At 42.0% G+C, this 24,198-nt stretch overlaps 1 protein-coding gene across 1 annotated transcript in view; it reads left to right on the plus strand.

The window, feature by feature from the left end:
* rgs6 (regulator of G protein signaling 6) overlaps positions 1–24,198 on the plus strand; it is an 86,743-nt gene that overhangs the window by 41,154 nt on the left and 21,391 nt on the right. The window contains exon 3 of the mRNA XM_037086259.1: positions 23,505–23,601. Within this exon, the coding sequence (XP_036942154.1) occupies positions 23,505–23,601 (97 nt within the window). The remainder of the gene's footprint in view (positions 1–23,504; positions 23,602–24,198) is intronic.

Here is a 24,198-nt window from a genome sequence, read left to right on the forward strand (position 1 = left end):
CACAATGGGGCCCACAGCTGGAGATAGTTTTCAGTGCTCTGTTGTTCTTCTTCCCACTAGAAACAAGCGGCAATTACAGATTCACTCACAGACTATCGCAGAGATTGTTTGATATTTTATTAAAACAAATCAATTTTTCAAAAAGTCTGGTTGTTAAAAGATGGTTTACTCACTGCAGAGGCAGTTGTCTGAGAGTTATTGTGCGCTTGTTTAACAATTTGTTCACAATGATGTAAAATCTGTTGAACAAATGTAGCGGAGAGTCTCAGGTGACACTGTTTTTGATATAGGAACAGACGGTTGAAACTTAATTTTTCAACGGATGACAGCAACAGTTCCCGATGCGATATGATTTCCCTGTAGGTGCTCACTGTTATCTATAGATGCCAATGTGATCGCTGCCTGTGGTTAGGGCCCGATGAATGAATTCTTGCTGGTTACTAAGCATGTTCAGCAGGGATGATCAATTTTCGGTCCTCTTCTGTCCACCATCAATATTATTGTCTTCTCCAGGCAAACTGGTACATATGCCTGTGAAAACAGCCATGTAGCCACAGATGTGCCATCGTGATCATACGAATTCTCAAACACTACTGAATAACCTGGAATCGATAGAATAATCGAGACACTTCACGTCACACATGCTGCCCTCATGCTATATAAGTGACGATCAGTGACAGATCATTAAGGCTGGCTTGCTAGCTCAGGCCTAGCGACTTACTGAGAAATGCAAAAGAGTCTATGCATCAAGGAGGAGAAAAAGTAATAGCAGCCAGAGAAGAGCCCTCTAAGGACACCGTCACCGGGGCTCCTCGACCTTCCAGAGCCTCCTTCTTGACTCTGTAACACACCCCATAACACTCAAACGATGAAACTGTGCATTATCATTACTGCAAATCTGCACCTTGGAAGCTGTTCTCTTCTACCTCAGTATTTTATTTTATAGCTATTTAAGCATTTTATTGTATATAGTATTGTGTTTGCCCGTGCATTTTGATTGTATTTGAAGATACGCTGCTATAAAAACCTAATTTCCCTTCAGAGATTAATAAAGTTATCCATCTATCTAAACAAAACCAACAGCTTTAGCCATGGCCCTTAGACATGCTGCTGCAACTATTGTCACAGATCTGTTAACAACAGATGGATGTGCAGATTTTAAGTGAGTAGACGTTACAATCGCCACGGCTCTCGGTTTGACATTGCTGCAACAGTTGTGTCATAATTTCATAGTGGAATTTCTTGCAGCTCTAAGGGCGCACTCACACAAGGCAATCGATACTGTGCCCAACGTCTGTGCTAATTACTGTTTTCCATCCAAATAAAAGACATACTGGGAGGTGACAGGGTGCAGAAGGATTGAGCTTGATTTAGTCAAATCCAAGGAAAGACAAAGCCCTCCAGTACGGGGTGAAGATAAGCCGAGCACAAAGCAAATATTGACTCCTCACGATTCAGACCAACAGCGGCCTCGACAGCAAATCTATGAGTTTTCTGTGACTCAAGTCTCATCCTGCTCACATCCACTGATCTCTAACCATTGTTGAAAATCAGTCAGGGGAGCAAACTGTTGAAAATAAGGAGACAAATTGAGAGAGAAATTCAATTTTGGTTTGTCGGTTAAACTCTTTTATCTGAGAAGGATTTACACAAGCTTCACATGCGAGACATATTTCAGTTTTATTGGCTGGCAGCAACGTCTCTGACTCGTACATTTCATCCATAGGAACTGTGCTGCGACAATTACTTCCCATGCGAGGCAATTATTGACTTCAAACAACCAGACACGCTGTACCAGCAGGGCTCTCAGGCAATAAGCAAACAGCTGAGTGAACAGAGTGTGATTTCATGTTGAAGTCTTTGGCCTGTATATGGTTTATAGCCTATTTAACGGGGCCAAAGGTTCAGTTTTCTGACATTAGCTGAATCACAATGGCCTTTAACAGGCCTGAGAAGTGACTAGAGGTCTCCCACTGCTCTACTTTATCACTTTGACACCTTTAAATATCATCACAGCCTAATGGGCCCCCCACTCAGTGGATAAAGATGGTTAAGAGTGTGTATTTGTTGCAGCCCAGTCTCCAGGATAAAATGTCAGCAACATTTCTGCAAACCACAGATTTGGCAGGGATATGCCAAATGGGAGACCGCAATTCAAGTCTGCGTTGTAGCATTTCTAAGTGTGACACCGCTGGATATTCAAGAGCTCGAGATATTTCCAGCCATGTAGAGACCAATACCAGATACTTTTCACAGGAAGTTGGGACATATTGGGCCACGTTAGTGCCGAATTTTCACAGGAAGTTGGGTTTTCTCCAGTCTCATTAGTGGTGACAAAACCAAGTGTTTTTAAGGAGACCTCTGGAAATTTCCAGCAGCATTTATGGCAAACAATACCCTTTATTTTATACAAGAAGATGGCCCATCTCAAAAAAAGAGACCTTCTCCAGCCATGTTTGTGGTGACCGCAAGAGGTTTTTTTAGGCGGAATTCATCCTAACCATCCAAACCAGGTGTATTTTGTGCCTAGACACAAACCAGAGTCAAAGCACTGCATTGCATACAGCTTGAACTTATCTGTGGTTTTGCAGAAACGTACTTTGCAAACACATATTCTGGCAATTGAGTTGGTTGTGTGCAAAAATCTCATTTTAAACATAGTTTGGGGATCCTTTGAAACAACCCTGAGATGTCTGAAACCTATGCAGCACAAGAGAAACAGCGTGCATGTGTGTGCATACTATATGTATGCTTTCAGTTCATGCATGTGAATCTTTGCACGCGACAATAAATTATTGATATGCTGGAGGGATGAGTTAAATTACCCTCCTCCATCAGCCGAGATGTGTTCAATATTACATTCAGTTCCTGATCTTTGGAACTGAGATGATTTTTTTTTTTTTCTTTTTGCAATGAGTTGGCAACTCTAACTCTGCTCCTCTTTCCCCAGTTCACCTCCACACTCCACTACCCACTCAGGGAGCAATTTTTGTTTCAAATCAAATACTTTCCATTCATCCCGCCACTTTATTTTGACACTGCCCCGCTGTCAGAAAGCGTCTCACGCAGCAACAAATGGACAATGTGTGTGTACGCGTTTGTCAGGGAGATTGAAAGGATGTGTGTATGTTATCTCCCCCCCGGATGCCCCGAGGAATAACTGTCCACAGTGTTCCTTGTGCCTGGTAATGGCATGCTGCTATCTCCCTCCACGCTGCGCTGAAAAAGAAATGACTTTTCAACATTATGGCTTTCCTTGACTGCTCAAGCCTGATTCAGCAGCAATGAATGGAGCCTCATCGGCTGCACTTGACATTCAGGCCAATCTCTGTTTTCATTAAAAGAGTTTTTTTTTTGTGGTGTCTCCACTTTATTTGAAAGTCTGCGGCAACCGAGACAGAAAATAGGGGAGAGCAGGTAGTGTACGTGCTGATTTCACGAGACGAGCGCTCACTCTGTAAATATGCAAATCACAGAGCTGTGTTGCCGTTTCCTCCCAAAACTTCCTGGCTCTTTTGGTAATGACTTTTCAAATTTGATGAGTGGGGTGGGGGCGGTTTTCCAGTTCATATTGAGTACGGCATAATGACTATGTTATCGTTCCAACGCAGTTAATTTCCGCATAACTTGTTTATAAGTGGCCAGGGGCTTGACCGGCCCTGAGGGAAGCTGAGCTCAAGTGCTACTGCAGTCTGAACTGCTGCTTCGCTTGAAACAGGAGAGAGGACTGCATTGAAAAAAAAAAAAAAATGTCAGCGTCCTCCTGTCTGCTGCTTTTGAAGTCAAAATGAGCCGTCATGAGGAGCTCGTTCTCTCCCTGATGTACGTGTCTTGTCTGGATCTGTGGATGTTCATTTGCAGAGTGCTCTTTATGCTGCTCTGCGCAGTACTATCCACCTCATTCGTTGACAGCGCCATGCACTTGTATGCTCTCCTGCCAGAGGGCTCTTAAGAATGGCTTAAAAGCAGTGGCAGCTCAGAACCCTACAATCTCAACAATGGGGGGAAAAAAACCAATGGGTATATTCATCTCATCTCGACCCAGCTGGGTCTGACAGGAAAAAAAGGATATGGCGGTGAGATGGGGCCAGGATGAACAGGTCTGTCTTGGACCCCAGGAGGATACAGAAGTCTAGAGGAGCGATGTCTGGCTGCTCCCACTATCTGTCAGGCCAGTAGCTCCCGGGGGGCCGTCACGGCAATCGATGGCGCTCCTCGATGCAGGGCTGAAATATGGGTGTCTGTAGGAAACCTGTGCTGCTGTAGCTGCACCTTGAATACTAACACCGATGAATGGATTGTCTTGGTTCATTTGCTCCCTGCTTTTTCTCATCCCTGGCAGACAAAGCTGTCCATTCTCTGTTTTGGTTAACGGCGCCCTTTTGTCACTAGCAACAAATCAGATCGGAGTATTTCATAAATCCAGGTTCTCGCCTTGAAATGAACAGCTGTAAATTGATACAAAATTAAACTAAGGTCCAGCTGGGTTGTTATTTACTGGGATTATTTTTTTGGTCGCTGCTCAGTATTTCATACCAGATTGTGTTCGATGGCCTCGGCTTGAGGCCTCTGCTCCGACACACAGAGCAAGACCATGTTGGTGTAAACAATGGAGCTGCTGAAGTGCTGAGCCATCAGATCCTGAGCCGACAGAAACATTGATGACGTGCCACTTCTTCAAAAATAAATTGCTGCCCCTACTCACATCTATTGCCCTGAGGAATTCCAGTCTTCACTCCGGGGTTTCTGTCTGACCTGGAGAGCACACCGAAACCTCCAGAGGCACAAGCCCTGAGGGCTGAGATGCATGAATGCAGTGTTCAGGTAATATCCATATATTGATGGGACCGTACTGCTGGTAAGGTTAAGGTATTATTGATCTGCACTCCAATTTGGAAATTTTCTCTCTGCATTTCTTTAGATTTAATGGTTATGGTCTCATTTTCATAAAAAAGTGTTGTACATGATTTAATGTGAGGAGGCCGTCCACCAGTTGGAAGGTTGTTGTTCAACCCCTGGCCTCTACAGTCTACATGTCAAAGTGTCCTTGGGCAAGATGCTGAACTCCAAATAGCTCGATGGTGGCTCTTCTATTGGTGTGCATGAGCATATAATTGCTATAATATAATTGCTTATCACTCCTGCCACCAGTGTATGAATATGTGTGTGTGAATGAGTGAATGGTCACTAAGACTGGAAAAGTGCTATTTAAGTAGTCTCCACTTACTTCAAATCAATTGGGCTCTTTTTTGTCTTTGTAGCCACACTATTATTGTGCCGTTCTGTCTGTCCTCACTTTAGTCCAGACCACTGACTGTATGATATGTGGATGGAGTTTCCAGGTCCACAAAGTGAAGCCAATGTGGAAGTTACCTTAAAGACGCTGTTTCTCTAATGGCCAGATAGGGGCACTCCACTGGTTTTAAAATGAAGTTTGATTTCATGTAAGCTTATGAGAAATGACCCTAATTCTCACCTGATATATAACCCTCAGTTAGCAGGTTATGCTTTTGGGCGTGGCTAACTTGTGATTGAAAAGTCACTACCACAACGTGTCACCGGGCTCTCAGTCAGATCCAGTCAAGATATCCTCCCCAGTGTTGTGAATATGGTAAACAGTATCCCTCTATATTTGCACATTAACGTGTTGATATTAGCATTTAGCTCAAAGCAACACTGCTCCCACAGCCTCTTAAAGGCTGAAAGTGTGGCTGCATCTCTTATCTTTTAACAAGGGCTTCTAAAGGGCAAAGCTATCCTGCCACCATATCACACAGACAGAAGCCTCTCTGAGGGTAACTGCATCGCAGAAATATCCGTTTCTACAAGCTTGTCAATTGGAGTTAAGCATATATGACACAAATCAAGTAAAGTGAGCAATAATCATGTCACTTGATCCTAATACAAATCTACTCATTTCAAATAATGTTGTTTTAGGAATCAGGGCCATTTTCTTAATTGACAAGCTCGCTTCTTGAAAGAGGTGAAACTGGATATTACATATTAGAGACTGTTAAAAAAAAAATGATTTGAAACTAAATGACCCTTTTAAAATTGATTTAGCTTCAGGTGCTGAAACTGGAGAGTCTGGGCAATTCGCTTGATGAATGCGGACAAATGAGGTTTCAATCCTTTTCAAGACCAAACATGAAAATAATTTGAGAAGGCATTTTTGATTTTGATTTTTTTTTTTTTTTTACGGTGTGCTTTATTTTGAAAGAACAATAAGATGAATGATTTCTCTGGCGGATGGTGTCATGGCTCTATTTCAGCGGGGCAGGTAGAGCAAAAGAGAGCTCAGTCACACTTTAATTGGACCTCTGAGGATGTGATGTAGACAGCATGCATTGTTGTTGAATCTGTAGGGGAGCCCACAATTACTCAGAACCCCAGTCTCTCTCTAGTATGAGTGCAGGCATCACAGAAGCACACACACATTTGAACCCATGCACAATCCACATGTTGTTTGTCACTGAAACAGACAGTTACACACACTCCCACGTTACCCCGGTAGTCCATCATCAATAGATCAACAGCCAAATTCATACACTTCCCTGTTGTATTAGCTCTTGACTACATCAGACCAGCTTCAAAGGGCTCGCCCAGCAGATGTAAACGGCGATGGAGTGTCAAAATCATCTTTGTGTGAACTTGTATCTTAAGTGTGACCCCCGCAGAAGCCGGGAGGAAATCTTGTCCACGCAGTGAGCGGCAAAAATTTGTCTGATGAAAGATTAATGTCAGATGTTGTAATTCCTCTCTGTGTGCACATTCAAAACTGCGAATCATGAAAAAAAAAAAGTAACACAGAGAAGTTTGAACTGATTCAGCGACGGGACTAAATTAAAAAATATAAATCATTTGCAGACACGTCTTGCAGGAATTTAGCCTGTGTGCATTAAAACATTACGGCTTAGAGACAGAATTTCTTCCCTGCTAATCGCCTCACAGCTCCAGTTCATTAGCACAGCGCAGAGCTGAAAATTGGCACTCAAAGAAATCAAAGCCTTTACACAGAAGACCAAAGGTGTTTTTTTTTAATTTTTTTTGAATAGGCTTATACTTTTTCTCGACATCCACAGAGACATAATGTAAAAGGTGAGGCTGAGGGTCCTCAGAGAATACTTCACCAAGTCCAGCGTTCAATGATAAAAGTGTGTAACAGATGGTGTCAAGGCAGATTGTTGACTCCAGACTCACAGCAGCTGTGTTGCTCAAGTATCTTCAATATATTGCCGTCTGGCAAAGAGATGGCCAAGGAGCCACAAAGATATCTCTGATGAATACTTTAATCTTGCAGCTTTCCCTGATTCCTGTACCTATTCTTCAGCGCTTAGACAAGTGTCACTGAATGAGACACAGTTCAGACACAACACAGGAGTGAAGAAGAGATATAAACAGGGAAAAAAAAGAGCTGTTCCTTAAGGGCTATTGAGGTTTCGGCCTTCATTCCCAGCTGGAGGCTTTGGCCTGTTTCTCAGATCTCAGTCCTCTCTGTTGCACTCAGCCAACAGCCAATGAACTGCTCCCCGGGGTGGGGGGGAGGCCACTTGGAGTCGTGGCCATCGACACCCCACATATCCCCCTCGTTAATCCTGCAAATTAGCTCTGATCCGGTCTCTGATCATGCCCGATCGGCACGGCATCCGACAGAACGGAGCTGTCTGTCCCCGACTGCTGTGCCACCCACTGATCAACAGGAATGTGAAATGATCAGTGTTCGGAACGACACGTCGCAGCCAGGTTTTACATGTTTGATGTAATGTAATTCTGTTGTTTTTTTGTTTTTTTTTCCTCAAACAAAGAGCGAGGTTTGAGCCGTAGTTATGTATCGTTGGCCAGATCTGGCAGATTGTTTTGTCGAGAGACAAAAAGAGGTAATGCGTGGGCTTGTGTGTGTGTTGGTGAAGACAAAACACCTTGTGTTTTAGCTGTGTGTATAGTTCAGTTTATATGCACACGTGTGGGTATGTAGGGTAATTACGACTTATTGTTTTCTTCATTTGTCAGCCAAAGTTAATGCATTAAGCCACTTCCCTCCTCTCTGTGAGAAATCCTTAAGCAATTTAATTGCTCTTGTGCTCTAGCTCTAGAAATAAATAAGGAGTTAAGTATTTCATTGATGAACGTGGGCGTGTTACATAAGTTAACCTACGTATGTCAGTTATAATAAGTCCATGTTGACTGTTGGTTTCTAACACTGCCTCTGGTTAGTCCTGTGTTTGACCAATCCATCTACCGCAACCTCATGTGTGAGTCACCCTTCCTGCTCTTCATACGATGTCACCTGACTTCCTCCTTTGCTCCCGTCTTAATTACAGTCTACAAATCACAAGAAGTCACTGCCAATGTAAACATCGGTTGTTTTCCACTTCCGTTTGTTTTCCACTTCAATGAATCAGTGTTGTCGTTTTTTTGTGTTAAGGATGGTTTGGAAGTTGCCATTTCTAACTTCTAGTTAAAATGATGTGTAGTTGATGTTTAATGACAAATGTTGTTGTGGTACAACACATTTTTATACATTGGACGATAGTTAGAATGAAAGTTACACAATTGGGCAGTCCTCTGTCAAAAACGCATGCATTTCCAACAAATGTCGCCGTTCTGACAGACTTCAAAGCTTTAATGAGATCCCAAAAAGCTTTGGAAAGAGTCCTGACATTCTTCTATCAGTGCTATTTCTTATTGAACCCTTAGTGTTAGGTAAGATGAAAAGATTTTAATGAGTGCTGTTCCAGGGACGCCCACGTACCCGTCCCTATTCACTCTGACAGTGCAGCAGGAGAGCAGTAAATTGTAGGCTAATGGATTTCTCTGACAAACTAAGAATGAAGTTGAAATGGGCACAGTCTGATCTATGAAAGAAAATGCCAAGTGTTTTTTTTTCCCCCTCTCTGACTGTATTTCAACACTTTCTATTCAAAGTAATTAAAGTTTCTCTTTGTAAATGCACTCTTGCCCATTTCATGCACAGTTTAGCCTCCCCAAAGGAAATTTTAAAATAGCATTTGCCAATTTTATTGGCCACAGGCATCTGCAGTTAAGGAAACATTTAGTGTGTGAGACTGGCGGTGCTGCTTTTTGTTCTTCTTGATTTGCAATAATCAAAAAGTAATTTCATTTCAGGAAAGAGGACAGCTGATTGAGGACGCTCAGAGCGTCATGTACATTTTCTTTTCAGTCTGAATTATTTTCCTGTGCATCCGTTGGGGCAAAATGACTCAAACCTTCAAAATCATTTTGATTTTTCTGGAATATTTGGATGTCTTTGCCAGTTGTGAATTTCAAAAATGGGGCACATTGTTATTTCATATCACAGTAATGATGTAATTTGCTATAGGCAGACTGGACTCCCATGAGTGAACAGGGAGAATAGAAAAATAATCAACCTCCCCCTGTGATGATTGCTTGCTCTCTGCCAGGTATGGATGTGTCTGGCTTTGAGATGTGAGGTCAGCTCTGTTGGTGTCCTTCGCTGAGAGGAATGAAAACTTGTCTGGATTGATTATTGCCCAGGGAGTGTTTGGCCTCAGTTCACATTCGGCATGTCTCTGGTCAATGGGTTCTTTGCCAGACAGGAGGCTCAATCACCACAGGTTTTTATGAGAACTTTGATCTCTTAACATTTCTGCCTCCGGAATTCATCACATTGCTCTTTGTCTTAGCCTTTTTTTTTTATAGCTGTTAAGTAGAGTGGAGTCAAAAAAGTTATTATCTTGGAGCGTTTGGACATTATGGTCAGCCCAGTCGCCAGGATGAAATGTTAGCAGTTAATGTATCTGAAAACCACTGATGCTCTCAAATTGATTGTCATAGGTTATGTACTAGATGCATATAGACTGTGTCATATCATGTTCACATTGCTTAGTTTATTATCTGATATTCATGCCAGCAGGTGGATGGGATAGAAGTGGTGTTTGAGGCTTCCAAGCCAGTAACTGTGAAGTCTGTGTTTCAGCATTTAAGTGTTAAACTGGATATTATTGACCAGAGACGAGGGCGTTTCAAAATGCGTATGCATGGTACTCACTGGATACATTAAAGTAGACCTGGGGGCAACTTGGGACCACAGACTGATATTTTTGACCAGAAGTCGAGACATCTCCAGCCCTCTTTGCAACTTTTCCTCACAAACCAAGTGGTTTTAAGCATAACATTGTGATAAGAAACAAATGGAAATTGAACCAAACAAACAGACCACTTTTCCACCTGGAGAACAAGATTAAACTCATAGTTCAGGTCTTTTGATGCAGGGTTGTCTGAAGTACTTATACTGAATAGCAGTCCGCGTATCACCTGCAGTAGATGACCGTCAGCCCCACAGCTCAACATGTTTCAGTCGGCTCAAATTCACCCAGTGGATCTTTAAAGTGAACCAGTAGCTTTCATCAGTTGTTTCTGCCTGCAACATTCTGCTTTACCTGTCAGGTAGAGATTTTAATGTAGTGTGACAGGAAGTACGTTTAGGATCGCAGGGGGCAGTTTCATCAAGAGCAGATTCTCTTTGCTTGAATTACTTTTGATTCATGTCAGTAAGAGCTGACCCTTAATATCACAGGAAAACTGTAAAGGCTTCAGAGGAGAAATCACACCTGTAACGCATACTGTGCGCTAGGGAGAACTTACCATGCCACTGGAACAACATGGACCAAATAGCCACATCACCACATACCATCAGTTGTTTTGTTCACATAACTTTCGCTGATTGACCACCACGTCCTTCAGGACACAAAGGGCAATCAACAGAGCATTAGCCAGAATCACAGTGTTGAAGCAGCCCTCGACGTCAGCACACATCTCTCAACAAAATGGGAATTATTTTCAGCACACAAGACATGAACAAGACAAGACTTTGAAAGCTCTCCTCAGAAGTGGCTAAAAATATTCCTGGACACTTAAAACGAAAGAAGCTGTTTGTCCTTCTGGGACTCAAACAAGGACACATTTCCAGCCTTGTTTTCAAGTGGCAATGAGTGCACTTTCGCTGCTTTATCTCCGGAATTTAATTTCTGATTCTTTCTGTTTCCAAGGCACCACATTACCACTAGACTACATGTAGGCATCAGATATATTAAGATATATTACAGAACCATTGACACCTTTTAAGTGGCTAGACCTAAGCATGTTGTGTAAACTGTAATCTTACACTAAATGTGGCAAAGCAGTTTTATATATACAATGTAGTGAAAGTAACATACTGATATCCTGCACAATTGTCATTACACATTATGTACTAGTGAAATTGTAAAGGTGTGGTCCCCTCCTCCACCCACAGGTACCACAAAATGTGCAAAAACTAGCGAAGTCAGTCATGAACAGTCTTGGTCTTGCTCACACAACCCTGATGGTGTGATCAGAAAACAGGTTCTTATTCCCAGCTTGTCAGATACGGCAGTTTGGTCTGCGGCCTTAAGCTTCAATGTATGACGTGCTGCCTAACCCTTTAGCTTCATTTTGCGCATGAGGGGCTCCGTGGTTAGGCATTCAAAGTACACAAAACCTACTTGGTTAGGTTTAGGCGCAAATACTACACGTGTAGGTTTAGATAAGAACATACATGGTTATGTTCATACAACACAACGACTTGGTAAGGTTACGACATAACAACTGAGTTTTGGTCTAGGCAAAAATACGATTGTATGTTTAGGCAGATAAATTGCTCTGTTAGGTTTAGGCACAAACTATTTTGCTTGGATCATGCTTGGAGTTAAAATAACTACAAAACTGACATGACTTCAGTCACATATGTTGCCTGATCTTATGTAACAAAACTTAAACACCTGGTCCTGTTAATGACCCATCCAACCACCTCCAGAATAGCACTTCTCCCCTCTCTGCTACTGCACCAGAAGCATGCAATATAGGAGTTTAACTACAGGGTCGAACCTGGAGGCATAAGGCCACTGACTAGGCTGCCATTTTGACTTACTGGGAGTGAGAATGGAATGGATTTCACATTGGTGTAAACATTCATGCTGCTTGAGTTTATTTGTCCATGCAGTCATTTAAGAACCCCTCTCAACTGGATGGACAAAGTAGACGAGCCTCGTAATTTCAGTCTCACTGAAGTTGAACGAAGGGGTTAAGGTTACAGCACTTAATTCACTTCCTTTTTATTCTAGCAATTTCACTAGAAAATAGTTAGACATGAGGGAGCTTTTCTACTTCTCTTAAGAAGTATAGCATTTTGTCACACTACGTGTCCCTCCTCTTTGCTCTTTTCCAGCCTTTCTTTTCTTATTTTATATTCTTTGCGGAGGCAGAACAGATGGAAGCATGTGGTTTTAAAAAAGGAATAGCCTTTCATGCCTAAATCCAGATAATCTTTTTGGTCCTGCTGCAGTCAGGTAGATAGCCCGTTGCAACGCTGTCGCCCAGGGCACCTTGTCCTCGCTGCAGCTGGTGTCACATCCCAAAGGTGTTAACCATACCCTGGGCAGCTGAGGCTGTAATCCCCTGTTTCAGCAGTTTGTCTAATACCTTCTATTTTTTTGTTCCAGTGCTTCTTTTCCGATGAAATTTCTGTGATTTGAAGGTAACACATGGAGAACTGATTCCCACCACAAGTATCAGTAAACTGCTCACACTGTAATGTTTTACTGGAGATCTGAGGTGTTACTATTAGCAATCAGATTGGAAGGTATATCCTTCAAGGACGTTGTGGCTAAATGCACCATTAAGGCATGAATTATGTTTCACCATAGGCTTATCTTTAGATAAATTCTCACACTGTTGGACACCCTTGCTTATAGAAGGATACAGTCAAATATGAACAAATACGTTGTCTAATTGAATACTGTAACTTTATAGAGCAAGATGGATGGATGGATAGGATAATGTCCAGTGTTTTTATAAGCAGTACTTAATGACATTTCCTGCCATGTTTTTGTTATAGTTTTGTTGAAAGTTAAGTTACCCACTCACTGTAAGTTGGCATGTATGCTACTGTTGTCATCAATGTCCTGACCAGACGACCAGCTGACATACACAAACTCGTGAGCTGTATTTGTCCCTGATAGATCTCGGATACAGTATCACAGGCACTAAAGAAGAATTTGCTACATTTATGTTTATTTTTGTTGTAGGGATAGCCATGGTGGACAGGTGGTCCAACGTTTTGGTCCAGAAATATCTTGAATGTCTTGAATGTCTACAGACATGCATCAAACTGGCTTTGGTCATCACCTTACTTTCCATCTGGCGCAATAAGCAGATTAAAGTTTTAATTCATCAAGTTAAATACGTCAACATCCAGTAGATGGTGCAACATGGTGCAAATGTTGGTGCAGAAATTTGTGATTCTCTCAAGATGTATCATAAAGACTGAGGTGGTCTCCTGACTTTTCCTCTTGCGCCTCCAGCAGGTTGATCAGTGACATTTCTTGTGGGTTAGCTTTTCATCTAGCACCATTTTTGTGCCAATTCTAACTTAAACCGTGAGCATTTTCATTGCGAGTGCTTTCTATGCTGATGTTTGGTGTTAGCTCAGAACACTGCTGAGCCTAAGTACAGCCACACAGAGCTAATGGCGTGGATGTAGACACGGGCACTGCAGCAGTTAAACACTGCAAACACATTGGCCTGATTTATCAGTAATATTATTTTATCTTGCCACAGAGATGAGTGTCTAGATTATCTTTTCATTGGTTTTGGTTGTAGGAGGAACAACATAATTTGATTCAGATCTACAGAACAGATGACTTCTCCCATCTTGTAGGCCAGAATCCTGACTGGTCTTATAAATTGCTCAGGGATGGTATCGTATGTCAGGCAGAGATGCAGTGGCAGTCAGCTGTGGGGAAACCATCCTGTTGTCATTACACTTCCATTAACACTCACATCACCCTGCTGCCAGATGCAGTGGGCTGAAACCAGTAAGACTCATCATCGCTGTCAAAAACTCATTGTGTCTGACCTTCAGACATGAACCCATGCGTTCGCTATGCGCGACATGAACAGCTTCACCATCTCCGTCATCACATTATGAATTGCGGTTCATTTGCCGTGTGTAATTGTGTGCAAGACGCTGTGTGTTAATGACTGATGCCCACACACATGCACGCATACATTTTGATCAAAGTCACTACATTTAATAGTTTTAATGAGCTAATTTGACCTTTGCCAGGTTGGCATGGTGATCCTCCTCCTGAATCAAGAAAAATGCTAATGCACTGCATAAGACATTAGAGTGAATGTAAGATTACCCAAGTCCTTCTTATTGCAGTAGTCTTATGGAAGCGCATGTTCCTGAATCATACGTGCTCAGACTTTATTAAACAATCTCCATCTCAGGGAAGATTCATTATCAGACCTTATCATCGCACGCTTCAAGTAAAGGTCTGCATGGCCTCTTCACAGTGCTGGAAACTTGTGCGAATGATGTGTTTCCTTTTATAGCGAATAGCTCTTTGAGGATCGGTACATCAGTGAGATATTACACCGAGTGTGAGAAATGGGAGTCATACCCGGGAACACTGCAGGCATCGCCTGTGGGGTAGATTTTCAGTGCAACAAACATGGCTGAAAGAAACATAATATTGACATAAACACACTACAATGCACCCTAAACTAACATTAAAATGAGGATTAACCTAGAGTGAAGCATTTTTAATCTTAATTGCTGACCTCATTTGTATGGTTGTTTTTTTTTATTTATTACAGTGATTAAGCAACTCAAGTGCATCCTGTTGTAATTGGCTGCAGTTTTGCATTCAAAAGCTTTAGTGGATGGGTTCACATCTCAAGTCTCTTTCTAAAACTGATACACGAATGCCTGTATGTACTTTGAAGGAGGTGTTAGTTGCTGTAATTGTTCTTCTGGCGATGAAGAGATTCATAGCTGGCCCTGTCAGGCCTCGTATTAGTTTCAACTGAACTCTGTTAGGCATTTTTGGGTGGAATGAAGACTGTGGGCTATGCCCTCTCTTACACTGAAATTGTTTGAGGATGAGATTTCTATATGGCCAGGTAAGACAGGAGAAATGATTACAGACCTGTAACATCTCTTACATTCAGTGAATTTAACTCAGCAGAACTTATTAGATGTCTTTGAATTAATTATTCAACTTTGATTTGGTTAATTCGCATTAGATTAAATAAAAAACAGGAAAACTCTCTTTTAAACAATAGTAATGCCTTTATTGTCAGCTGAGATTCTATGTTTTGACAAAGGCTTGATGCCAAAACACACTGAAATTTGTTTTAGGGTTTAATGTGAACGTGCCATGACAATAAGAGCAGCTCAGTGGTTGAAAACAAGAAATCTTTGGGGTTTTCTTGTGATTCTCATGTCTGTCTAAGGATGGATTGATAGATGGATGGATAGAAAGTCTGATGGCACCAGGAAGGAACAATTTCCTGTGCACCTTTTGATCAAACTCCTTAGTCCAGGAAACGCTTGACACAGCAAACAAGAGCTAGCTGATGGGTTTTATCAGACCTCCACATCTTCATTCTTTGTGTGAGAGCTGATGCAGCTCATAAACACGTTGTGCTGTCATGAGAGGCTGAGTAGTAGTAGCTGTACTTTAGAAGCCTGCTTGGACCTCTGATCTCTTGCTTGTGTGTTTTCAGGGTCATTTCAGTGCAGTTCGCCTGTGAGGAAGCTGATGCTGTAAGCATGCATGCCGAGTGTAAAACTCACAGAAGTGAAGGTGTTAAAAACAGACCAAATCTTTTCATTTCCACCTCCTCAAAGAAGTTTAAGTGAACTGTTTTTATATTTGGATAGCTCGGGCAGCAGCATGTGCTCAGCCCTCACGTAATATCTGCTGAAACTTATGAAATACAGTCGGCTGCTTTCCATTTAAAGGGGTCAAAATAAAGTAATTCACTGGTTATCACAGTGTCACCTCACGTGGCTAGTAGGTTGACCTTAGACTAAAGATTTGTCTCTGCGCAGTCCGAGCAATAATACTTATGTTGTTCCCTGTAGTGCATCTCACTGCATTTACTGCACCATTAATCGATGCACTCTTTATTGTTTTCCGAGCATGACTCCTGAAGCACGCTGACAGGCGCTCACTCTCTCACTCATCAGTGTCTGCCTGCCTCTAACTTACGTGTTTGTTTATTAGCTGTTGAGAAAGTCGTTGCCAGGGAAGCTGTATGAAACGCCATTACATCCACCACTTATAATAAACACTCGCGAATGCCTTGGAGTGAAAGCGAAACCGCTTAAGAGGGTTGAGCTCGTAGAAGACGTTCAGCTGAGCACAGGGTCTGTTTGTGTTTGTTTTCCACTTCTTCTGCTTTTCATTACGGCTGTGCCTCGCAGTAATTCGTTTATGTTTGCCTGCTTTACAACGTTGTATTTTAGTGGCCCCCGCAGAGTGGAGTAATGTAGAGTCTTAATAGATATTAATGGTTATTAATCTTTTAAATTTAGCTCGGAGCTTCAGGGACGAACAATGCACTCCCACCAAGATACCTCCTAGCTGACTTACAACTGAGGAACGTGAGCTTACGTAACACACAGAGGCCTTTAGGGAGCTGATCTTTTCTCATCCAAGATCCTTTTTCAAAGTTTATTTGAAGATAATACAATAAATCATACAGTATTTATTGTTAAGGAAAGGGCAATTATTTCAAAAGCTGGATTTCAGTATAATAATAAAGTAGCAGATTACAAGATCATGTATCACACTGGTACTATAATAATGTTAGTGGCCTCACAATGTTCTTTTAATATGCATTTATGATTCCTTTAGAATATCAAATGAAAATACTCGTGACGTGTTATGATCTTGTTGCTGAAAAATGTAATTTTGTGGGAAACCCAGGCAAGCTTCTATTCTCAGAGGTGGAGTAGAGGATGGAGGCATATAATAAAATGCAATAAGAGTTATCTCTGGAATGACCCCTGGCAGTCAAATCTTAGCTGATAGTGATACGCTCTACAGCGAGCTATGTGATATCTGCAGTGGTGCAGAGATCTCTGAGCAGCAGCTGTGGGATCCAGGCACTGCAGGGGAGGAAGAGTGCCCTGCTGAAAAGAAAGGAAAGCCTGGTCTGTGAAGGAACAGGTTACCTCAGATGACATTTATTCATACACCCACACTCACACTCACACACGGATTCAAACAGACACCAAAGGCTCTACGCATGGCCACACACTGCTCTCACCACGTGTGTGTTTAAACATACTGACCCTGGTGAACGACTACATACACACATTGTTTCAACGCACTTAAAAACTGCAGCATTATTCAAATCGTGTTGGGTTAATGAGCCAACCAGGAGGAGAAGACTAAACACTGATGAATGCAGAACTAAACTGGAGATAAAACAGTAGTGATTGTTTGACTTGAGGGCTAAAACACCTGTGAAAACCGACCTAAGCTGAGTCTAAAGAAGTCGTGATTGATGCACTGGATACGGGCTACAATGTCAGTGCATACTGAGCCAAACTAAGGCTAAACTATTATATAGAGATTGTTGCACTAGTCCAGGAGTTTAACAACAGTGAATATGAATCCAGATTCATTCTTAAACACTGGTGACTTTTGTGCTGGACAAGGGCTAAAACACAGCCAAATAAGGCAAAAATACTTGTTATTTTTGAGGGCTAAAACACCAATGAATTAGTGCTAAACTAGCACTAAATCACAAGTGATCATTCAGTTTGACAAGGGCTAAAAACACTGGTGTGTATTTAAACAAATTAGGCCAAAACACTCGTGAATACTGAACCTAAAACACTAGTGATCTTTAGACCTCAAGGATGGCAAAAACACAAAGAAACATGAATACTGAGTCAAACTAGGGGCACGATATAAGTGATTTTTGTACTGATTCACCATCTCTGTCATCACAAGCCTTTTTTTTCTTTTTTTTTACTGGTCAAAGGCTAAAACACCAGTTAATACTGAACCAAACCAGGGCTCAAACTGCTTTATGTACAAACGTTGCTTCTAAACTTAATAATTCATATTTTGTGTGCGTGAGAGAGAGCTGATGCTGCTAACGGTAGCAGCAAGTTTGTCTGACAAGAAGAATACTGAGTCTTTAATTTCTTGTTGTGACCTTGAAATTGTTCGGTATTTCAAAAACCTTCAACAAGATGCTGAACCTTGTGTGTCAACAAAATGTCTGTCGGTAACAACGCTTTACCGGCACCTCTACTTATGAAATTAGCTACTTTCCATTTCAAGGGATCATAATGGACTTATTTTTAGCGAGATATCAAATATTAGGGTGGGGGTTTGAAGAGAAGGTTTGTGGTAATATAATGATAAACGACTCATACTTGCTGATGTGTGAATAACGATTCTCCTCCGACATGATGTGTGACAGTGAAAAACAGCTCTGAAATAAATATGCCACATGAAGAATATGTGCATGACATTGACCTAAAATGCAGATTAAGTTTCTTTGAATCTATTTAAGACCAGAAGTTCCTTTTCACCGGAGCTCTACTTTAATCTTAGGGGCTATTTTTAACTGCTTGGAATATTTGGATGAGATGCGAGAGGCCTCGTTCAAAAACATCAGACACATTTGATATCGGAGCCCTGTTCCTAATGATCATCATCTGCGGGAGAAGCTAATTTTTCTTGGGGTCGGAGGTTATTTTTTACAGAAACAAACAAAAAAAAAAAACACTCATGAAATCGATGGGGATTGAGTGCATATGATGAATCTCACGACGGATTTAAACTCGGATTAGCCTCTGAAAGGAGGATAATCACATTATGTTGCAGGAACATTCTATTTCAACAAAGCTTTTCAATCGTGACAGATCTGTAAAAGCTTATGTCTTAACGGTGTTCCTTTGCCTCCAAACAGTTGTGTGTATCTGCATCATCCTGGCAAGATGGGAGTGCCTTCTTTTAACGCCGCTTTGTGACGAAACGCTGTATATTTTAAGCCCGTTCTTCTCATTATGTGGATGACATTTGGCTATCAGCAAGTCCTTTCGCACCGATCTTCCATCTCCTTTTTCCTTCTGTTGTCACTTGACTTTCTGTCCGAGTGTTCCTTGTCGGTGTGCAAGTGGCACTTGAAGCATGTGGGAACATGTTGCAATCAGTGTTGTGTCTCAGCACTTGATTATCCTGTGAAGGTAATATGCAGATGCTGGAGGGGCTGTGGAAGGAGCAAAATCAGCCCACAGCCTCCTATGACTAGTCTGATCACCCAGAACTACGAATGCTGCTCCCTTCTTCACAGGAACTGTATACTGGATATGTTCCACCTTCTTCAGTCACTGACAGCTGACTGGTTCTGCTGCCATGGATGGATCTTATGAAACCCTGTGAGGAGCTTCCTGGAGTTTTTTTTTTTTTTTAATGCATCACAAGAAATGTGTGTTTTCATGTATGGAACTAACTATCGCATGTAAAAATGTTGATTTCTTAGGTGGAAATCTTCATTCATATCTGACATGCTGATACCATATTGATAACAATGCATAAAGGAGCTTGAAGAAAAGGTGCAGAGTATAAGTATCTTAGTTGAATAAATGAATAAAGTCTGTTATCCTTAAAATCATTATTATCATTGTGAATAATCATTGCAAAACATTTGTGGGGTCCAAAATGATTGTTTTGTCTATCTCTGTGTAAGAATTCTGATAGTTGGTTCCAGCTTCTAGCGAGGTGAGTCAGCCAATAGTATCAGGCTGTTGGCACTGTGTTTTATCTGTGTTTCGTCAGCGATCGAGAGTCATGGTAGTTGCCAGTTTGTGGGGGGGAAAAAAATGACAATTTTTACATGAGGAAATTTCATTCATATGGGAGAAAATAGCAAATCACTAAATGTCTAGTTCACATGTGACATTTTCACAAGGGACTGTCTAAGCTGTGGTAAAATAAACTGTAATATCGAACCCCGAGATCATTGACTTAGATACCCATCAGGTATCTGCCTGTTCTCCTGCTGGCCTTCAGCCAGCCTGTTATTGATCTGCAGCATGTTCAGCTGTCACTGTGGGGAAGGTTTGGATGTACATAGTCCAGAGGAGGTAATTTTCTCTCAGAATGTGTTATCCAGGTGCGTGTATCTCTGTGCAAACATCCCCTCCCCTCGGGGCCATGGCTGACATTCTCTCTCTCAGCAGGGTGTAAACAGTACCTGCTTCATTATGGCCACAGTGATGACCATGTCTGTCTTCTGTCCCACAGATTTTTCTTTGTGCCAGGAAAGGCTAATTGAAGCTGTTTTCAGTGTCAGGAATTCAAAAAGGGGGCATTGTATAAATGAGGAGCACTTTTTGTTGGCCTCAGCATGATTTTGCGTGTGCCTGCCTGGTTGCGGGTCCAGCTGCGGCTCATTGTGTCTTCTCCCCATGGGTCGACGTGGCTCGGTCAGGATGCTCAAACCCAGATCTCCTCTGAATAACTGTCGGGTTATTTAATGTTCTGTCACTGGTCAGGAGTAACGTGTTTTTGGTTTGAAATCAGTTGACCCCAAATGAAATCCCCCTGGACACGTACAGTTGACCTCCATCTTTATATTCCATCTCTGTTCTTCAGTGCCCATCAGATGCTTCTTTCAGTCGTGCATGAGGCTGCAGCGAGTGTGGTAACCACTCAAGCAACAAAATTACAGAGGGACACAGACAATAGTCTAACAGTAAGTACAAATGGACGGCCATGCCGCTGCCCAAGGGGATCATTACACCACAATCAGCACCATAGTCCTCGTCACCCCATAACCCACCTGTCCTCGCTGCCTGCCTGCCCGCCTGCCTGCTGGTCCATGCTAAGTGTGCGGTAATAACACTGTAATCAGGCAGCCCACTGCCCCACAGGGGGTAAAATAGAGCAGCTCACAATATGCCAGATGAAATTTGCTCCCACTGGGGTGCACATAGAACAGCAACACACTCATATAACATGAGCACACAGCTGACACACACACACAGATGTGTAGGGATTTATGTTTGTTATGTTATGTATGTTGCATAGACTTGTGAGGATACCTCCACGTCCTCTTGTCTCACCCTAACTTGAACCATCTCAGCTACCAGCTCAACCATCGCCCAGACCTTTAAACAAGCATTCTGCCTTAAGGAAGCCATTTTTTTTTTAATCGTTTAAAGGTAAAACACAATGGTTCGTGTTTAACTTTAGATACTTCCCCGATGCTCACGTACTGTCCCCATCTGTGCCCCCTCTACAACTCTGGAGGCACAGCAGCTGAGACTAGAGGAGCTGGTGCCAGCTCGCTGACTCATTAAGTGAGGGTTTGCAGTGTGAGATCTCTTTCCCTCCCTAATTTCAGGTACCCTTAGTAACTTTAAAGTGAAGCACATCAAGTTATTTCAGAGTGTGTCCCAGTTCCTATCGAGTGATTGTTGCTGTGGTGAATTTGAAATCCTCTCCCTGGGGATGTGATGATATCAACCGTAATGCTGTGACTAATAATCCATTTAGCACTGTCTGTTTTTTGTTTGTTTGTTTTTTTTTTTACTTAAGACTTTAACAAGTGGGACTCAAGTTGTGTGATGCATATTTACTTTTTCTGCCTTTTTAAGGATCATAAATAGTAGCACTTTGTGTCTTTTGTTGTCAGACACGCAGGAGGCGATCCCGGCATCTTTTCCTAATGGTCTGTGTTCGACTGATGTTGTAACCTGCAATAGATCTGTTGTGACTACCTCTTTTGATTGGTGGGGCAGGAGTGAATTGTTCATGACAGCGGAAGCCATTCAAGTCATTTGACCAGCTGTCTCCACACACCATCAAGGTCCTGTTAGAATCGTATTATTATATTGATTCTGACGTGTAGCCCAAAGCTGCCTCTGCCTTTGCTTGTGGCAGGCGGCCAGGATCTGTTTCTTTGAACAAGAGAGGGGAACACGGTGACAGCAGTGATGGCCAGAAAGGTAAAAGCAAGAGGGCTTGTCAGTTTGAATCTTCTGACTGGCAGGGGAACATCTTTTCTTCGGGGGTAAAAAGTGAGATGTACTTTTTGAGCTTCTTAAAACTATTCTGAACCCCTCAGACTGTCTGGGAACATCTTTTTCTGTGAGAGACGAATGAGATGTACTTTCTCAAGCTTTTCTATAATATAAGCACTTATTGTGTCCCCGAGCGATGCACTTAGCTGGCAAAAAGCTCACCCTGTCTAAATTGTCTGCCCTGCTCCCAGTGTAACCCCACGCTCTGTTAAAGTTCAATATTTTGGGAACTTATTCGCAGTCTTTTGAGGATGATTGATGCCACTCTCATACTTGACCATTTGGGCTGTCTATGCAGTAGCACACATTTATGAAACAGGTCCCACATGACCACAGAAAACAAAGAAAAAGGGGCTGTGGTGTTCCATTTTGCACAGAAGAATGAAAAAGAACCGAAATGTGCTACATGAAGCCGTACCAGTGAACACTCAGGCTTATGGGTGACGTATTGGGAGTTGGGCATTGCTTGGTTTTATCAGCTACACATGCTCACGCTAGCAAAAAATGATACTAAGGCAAAACTTCAATCATTTTACGTGCAAATGTTTGATCGTTTCAAGACATCTTTGAAGATTCAGTATCGTATACAGAGTGTGTTCTTTCTATTTTAGGCACTATACATCAAGTAGATTCTGTCTAGTGTGGAAGTAGTCATGTAAGCTTTGACCTGCTGTGGGTGCCTGCAGGATCTGTCCGCCAGTAGCAGCTACTTTGCACATTATAAATACACTCATGAAGCTAAAAGGGTCAGAACGATGCACACAGATTGAGGACATGTATGCAGTGCTGCACGCTGTACTAGAACAGAAATGGAAATGTGTTTTTCCTCAGCGTGTGAACGCAGTGTCCGTCCGACTCCGGGGTTTCTCTTTAATGTGGTCGCTGTAATGTGTTGAAAAAGAAACCATATGTATCTGCCTCTCCTGCTCTGTGTGGGTGTGTGTGTGTGTGTGTGTGTGTGTGTGTGTGTGTGTGTGTGTGTGTGTGTGTTCAGGATTGGATCCAGAGTTTATATATAGCTGCCGAGTTGTGTGGTTAGTTGGTCTCCAAAGCGACCGAACTTCTCACTTCCCACTCTCTGACGCAAAGCAGAAAAAAGCAGCTGTGCGGAGACGGGGTGTCAGAATCACAATCAAAACAGTAACCTGCACTCGAATCTGGTGACTAATCTATAAAGTGGACGATGTGTTTCATCCAACATCTGTACAGTTGTGATAACAGACCAACGGCACGTTATGCTGAAGGGCAGCACACACACTTACTGTGTCTGATTTTACAGGCAGCCTCGCTGAAAGGATCGACTTCTGAAGAACGGTGACTAACCACCAGTATAAAAGAGAGTTTCTTAGAAAGTTGGAAAAGATGCTGTTCAGAGCATTTTCTCTTAAATGCAGAGGAAGGAGGCGGACCACCTAAAGGAGACACATGTCAAAACATTACATGCGGAGGAGAAATCAGAACTGATGATTGGATAAAACACGTTTCATCAGTCATCTAAGTGGTGATAGTGAAGTCTTATCCACCTTGATTTAACTCGATCTCCTCTTCCCTCTCTGCCTCTGTCCCTCTGTCTGTCCACTCTGCTGGTCTTTCTCTGCAGATTGAAGACATTGTCACTCTCATCCAGGATGAAGAGGAGGGTGTGCCCATAAGAACTGTCAAAAGTTTCATGACCAAAATCCCCAGTGTTGTTACAGGTAAGACCTACAAGCTGCACTTCACTTGAAACTGCCTGTAAAATCACCCATGAGGGCGTTTTTCTCCTCTGACATCCTCATCTGCAAGATTATGCTGCCAGAATGATTCATATGTTTTTTCACCTCTATGGTCGAGGATTTGGGGAAAGATTGTGGCCAAGGTTAAATTAAAAAAAAAAGTTATTTTTTGTAACTGGGTTCTGTGATTTACTTAGGCACAGCGGCACTTTATTTCCCATAGATTTCAAGGATTTCATGTTTACTTTACGTTCAAACTGAGCTGTTCTTCTAAGGAAATGACTCTTTCCAATTCCAATTTACCCAGAATCCAGAACATTTCCCAGTTCATGTCATGGATTTGATATTACATTTTTTTTTTTTTTACGTAAATAAATATGTGGTACAAAAAACTTTTCCAGAAATTATCATCTCCTCTATTTTTTTTTTTTTTTTTTACCTTATTGCAACCTGGTTTTGATTCAGTGCAGTATTGATGTAGTTCTATTACATACTGACATAGCTTCACAGCTGTAAAACAAGATATCTTTTGTATCTTTTATCAAGATTTATTATTTGCGTGAAAGTGTCCCCGTAAAT

The sequence above is a fragment of the Acanthopagrus latus genome, chromosome 22 (genome assembly GCF_904848185.1).
Source record: "Acanthopagrus latus isolate v.2019 chromosome 22, fAcaLat1.1, whole genome shotgun sequence".
Lineage (NCBI taxonomy): Eukaryota > Metazoa > Chordata > Actinopteri > Spariformes > Sparidae > Acanthopagrus > Acanthopagrus latus.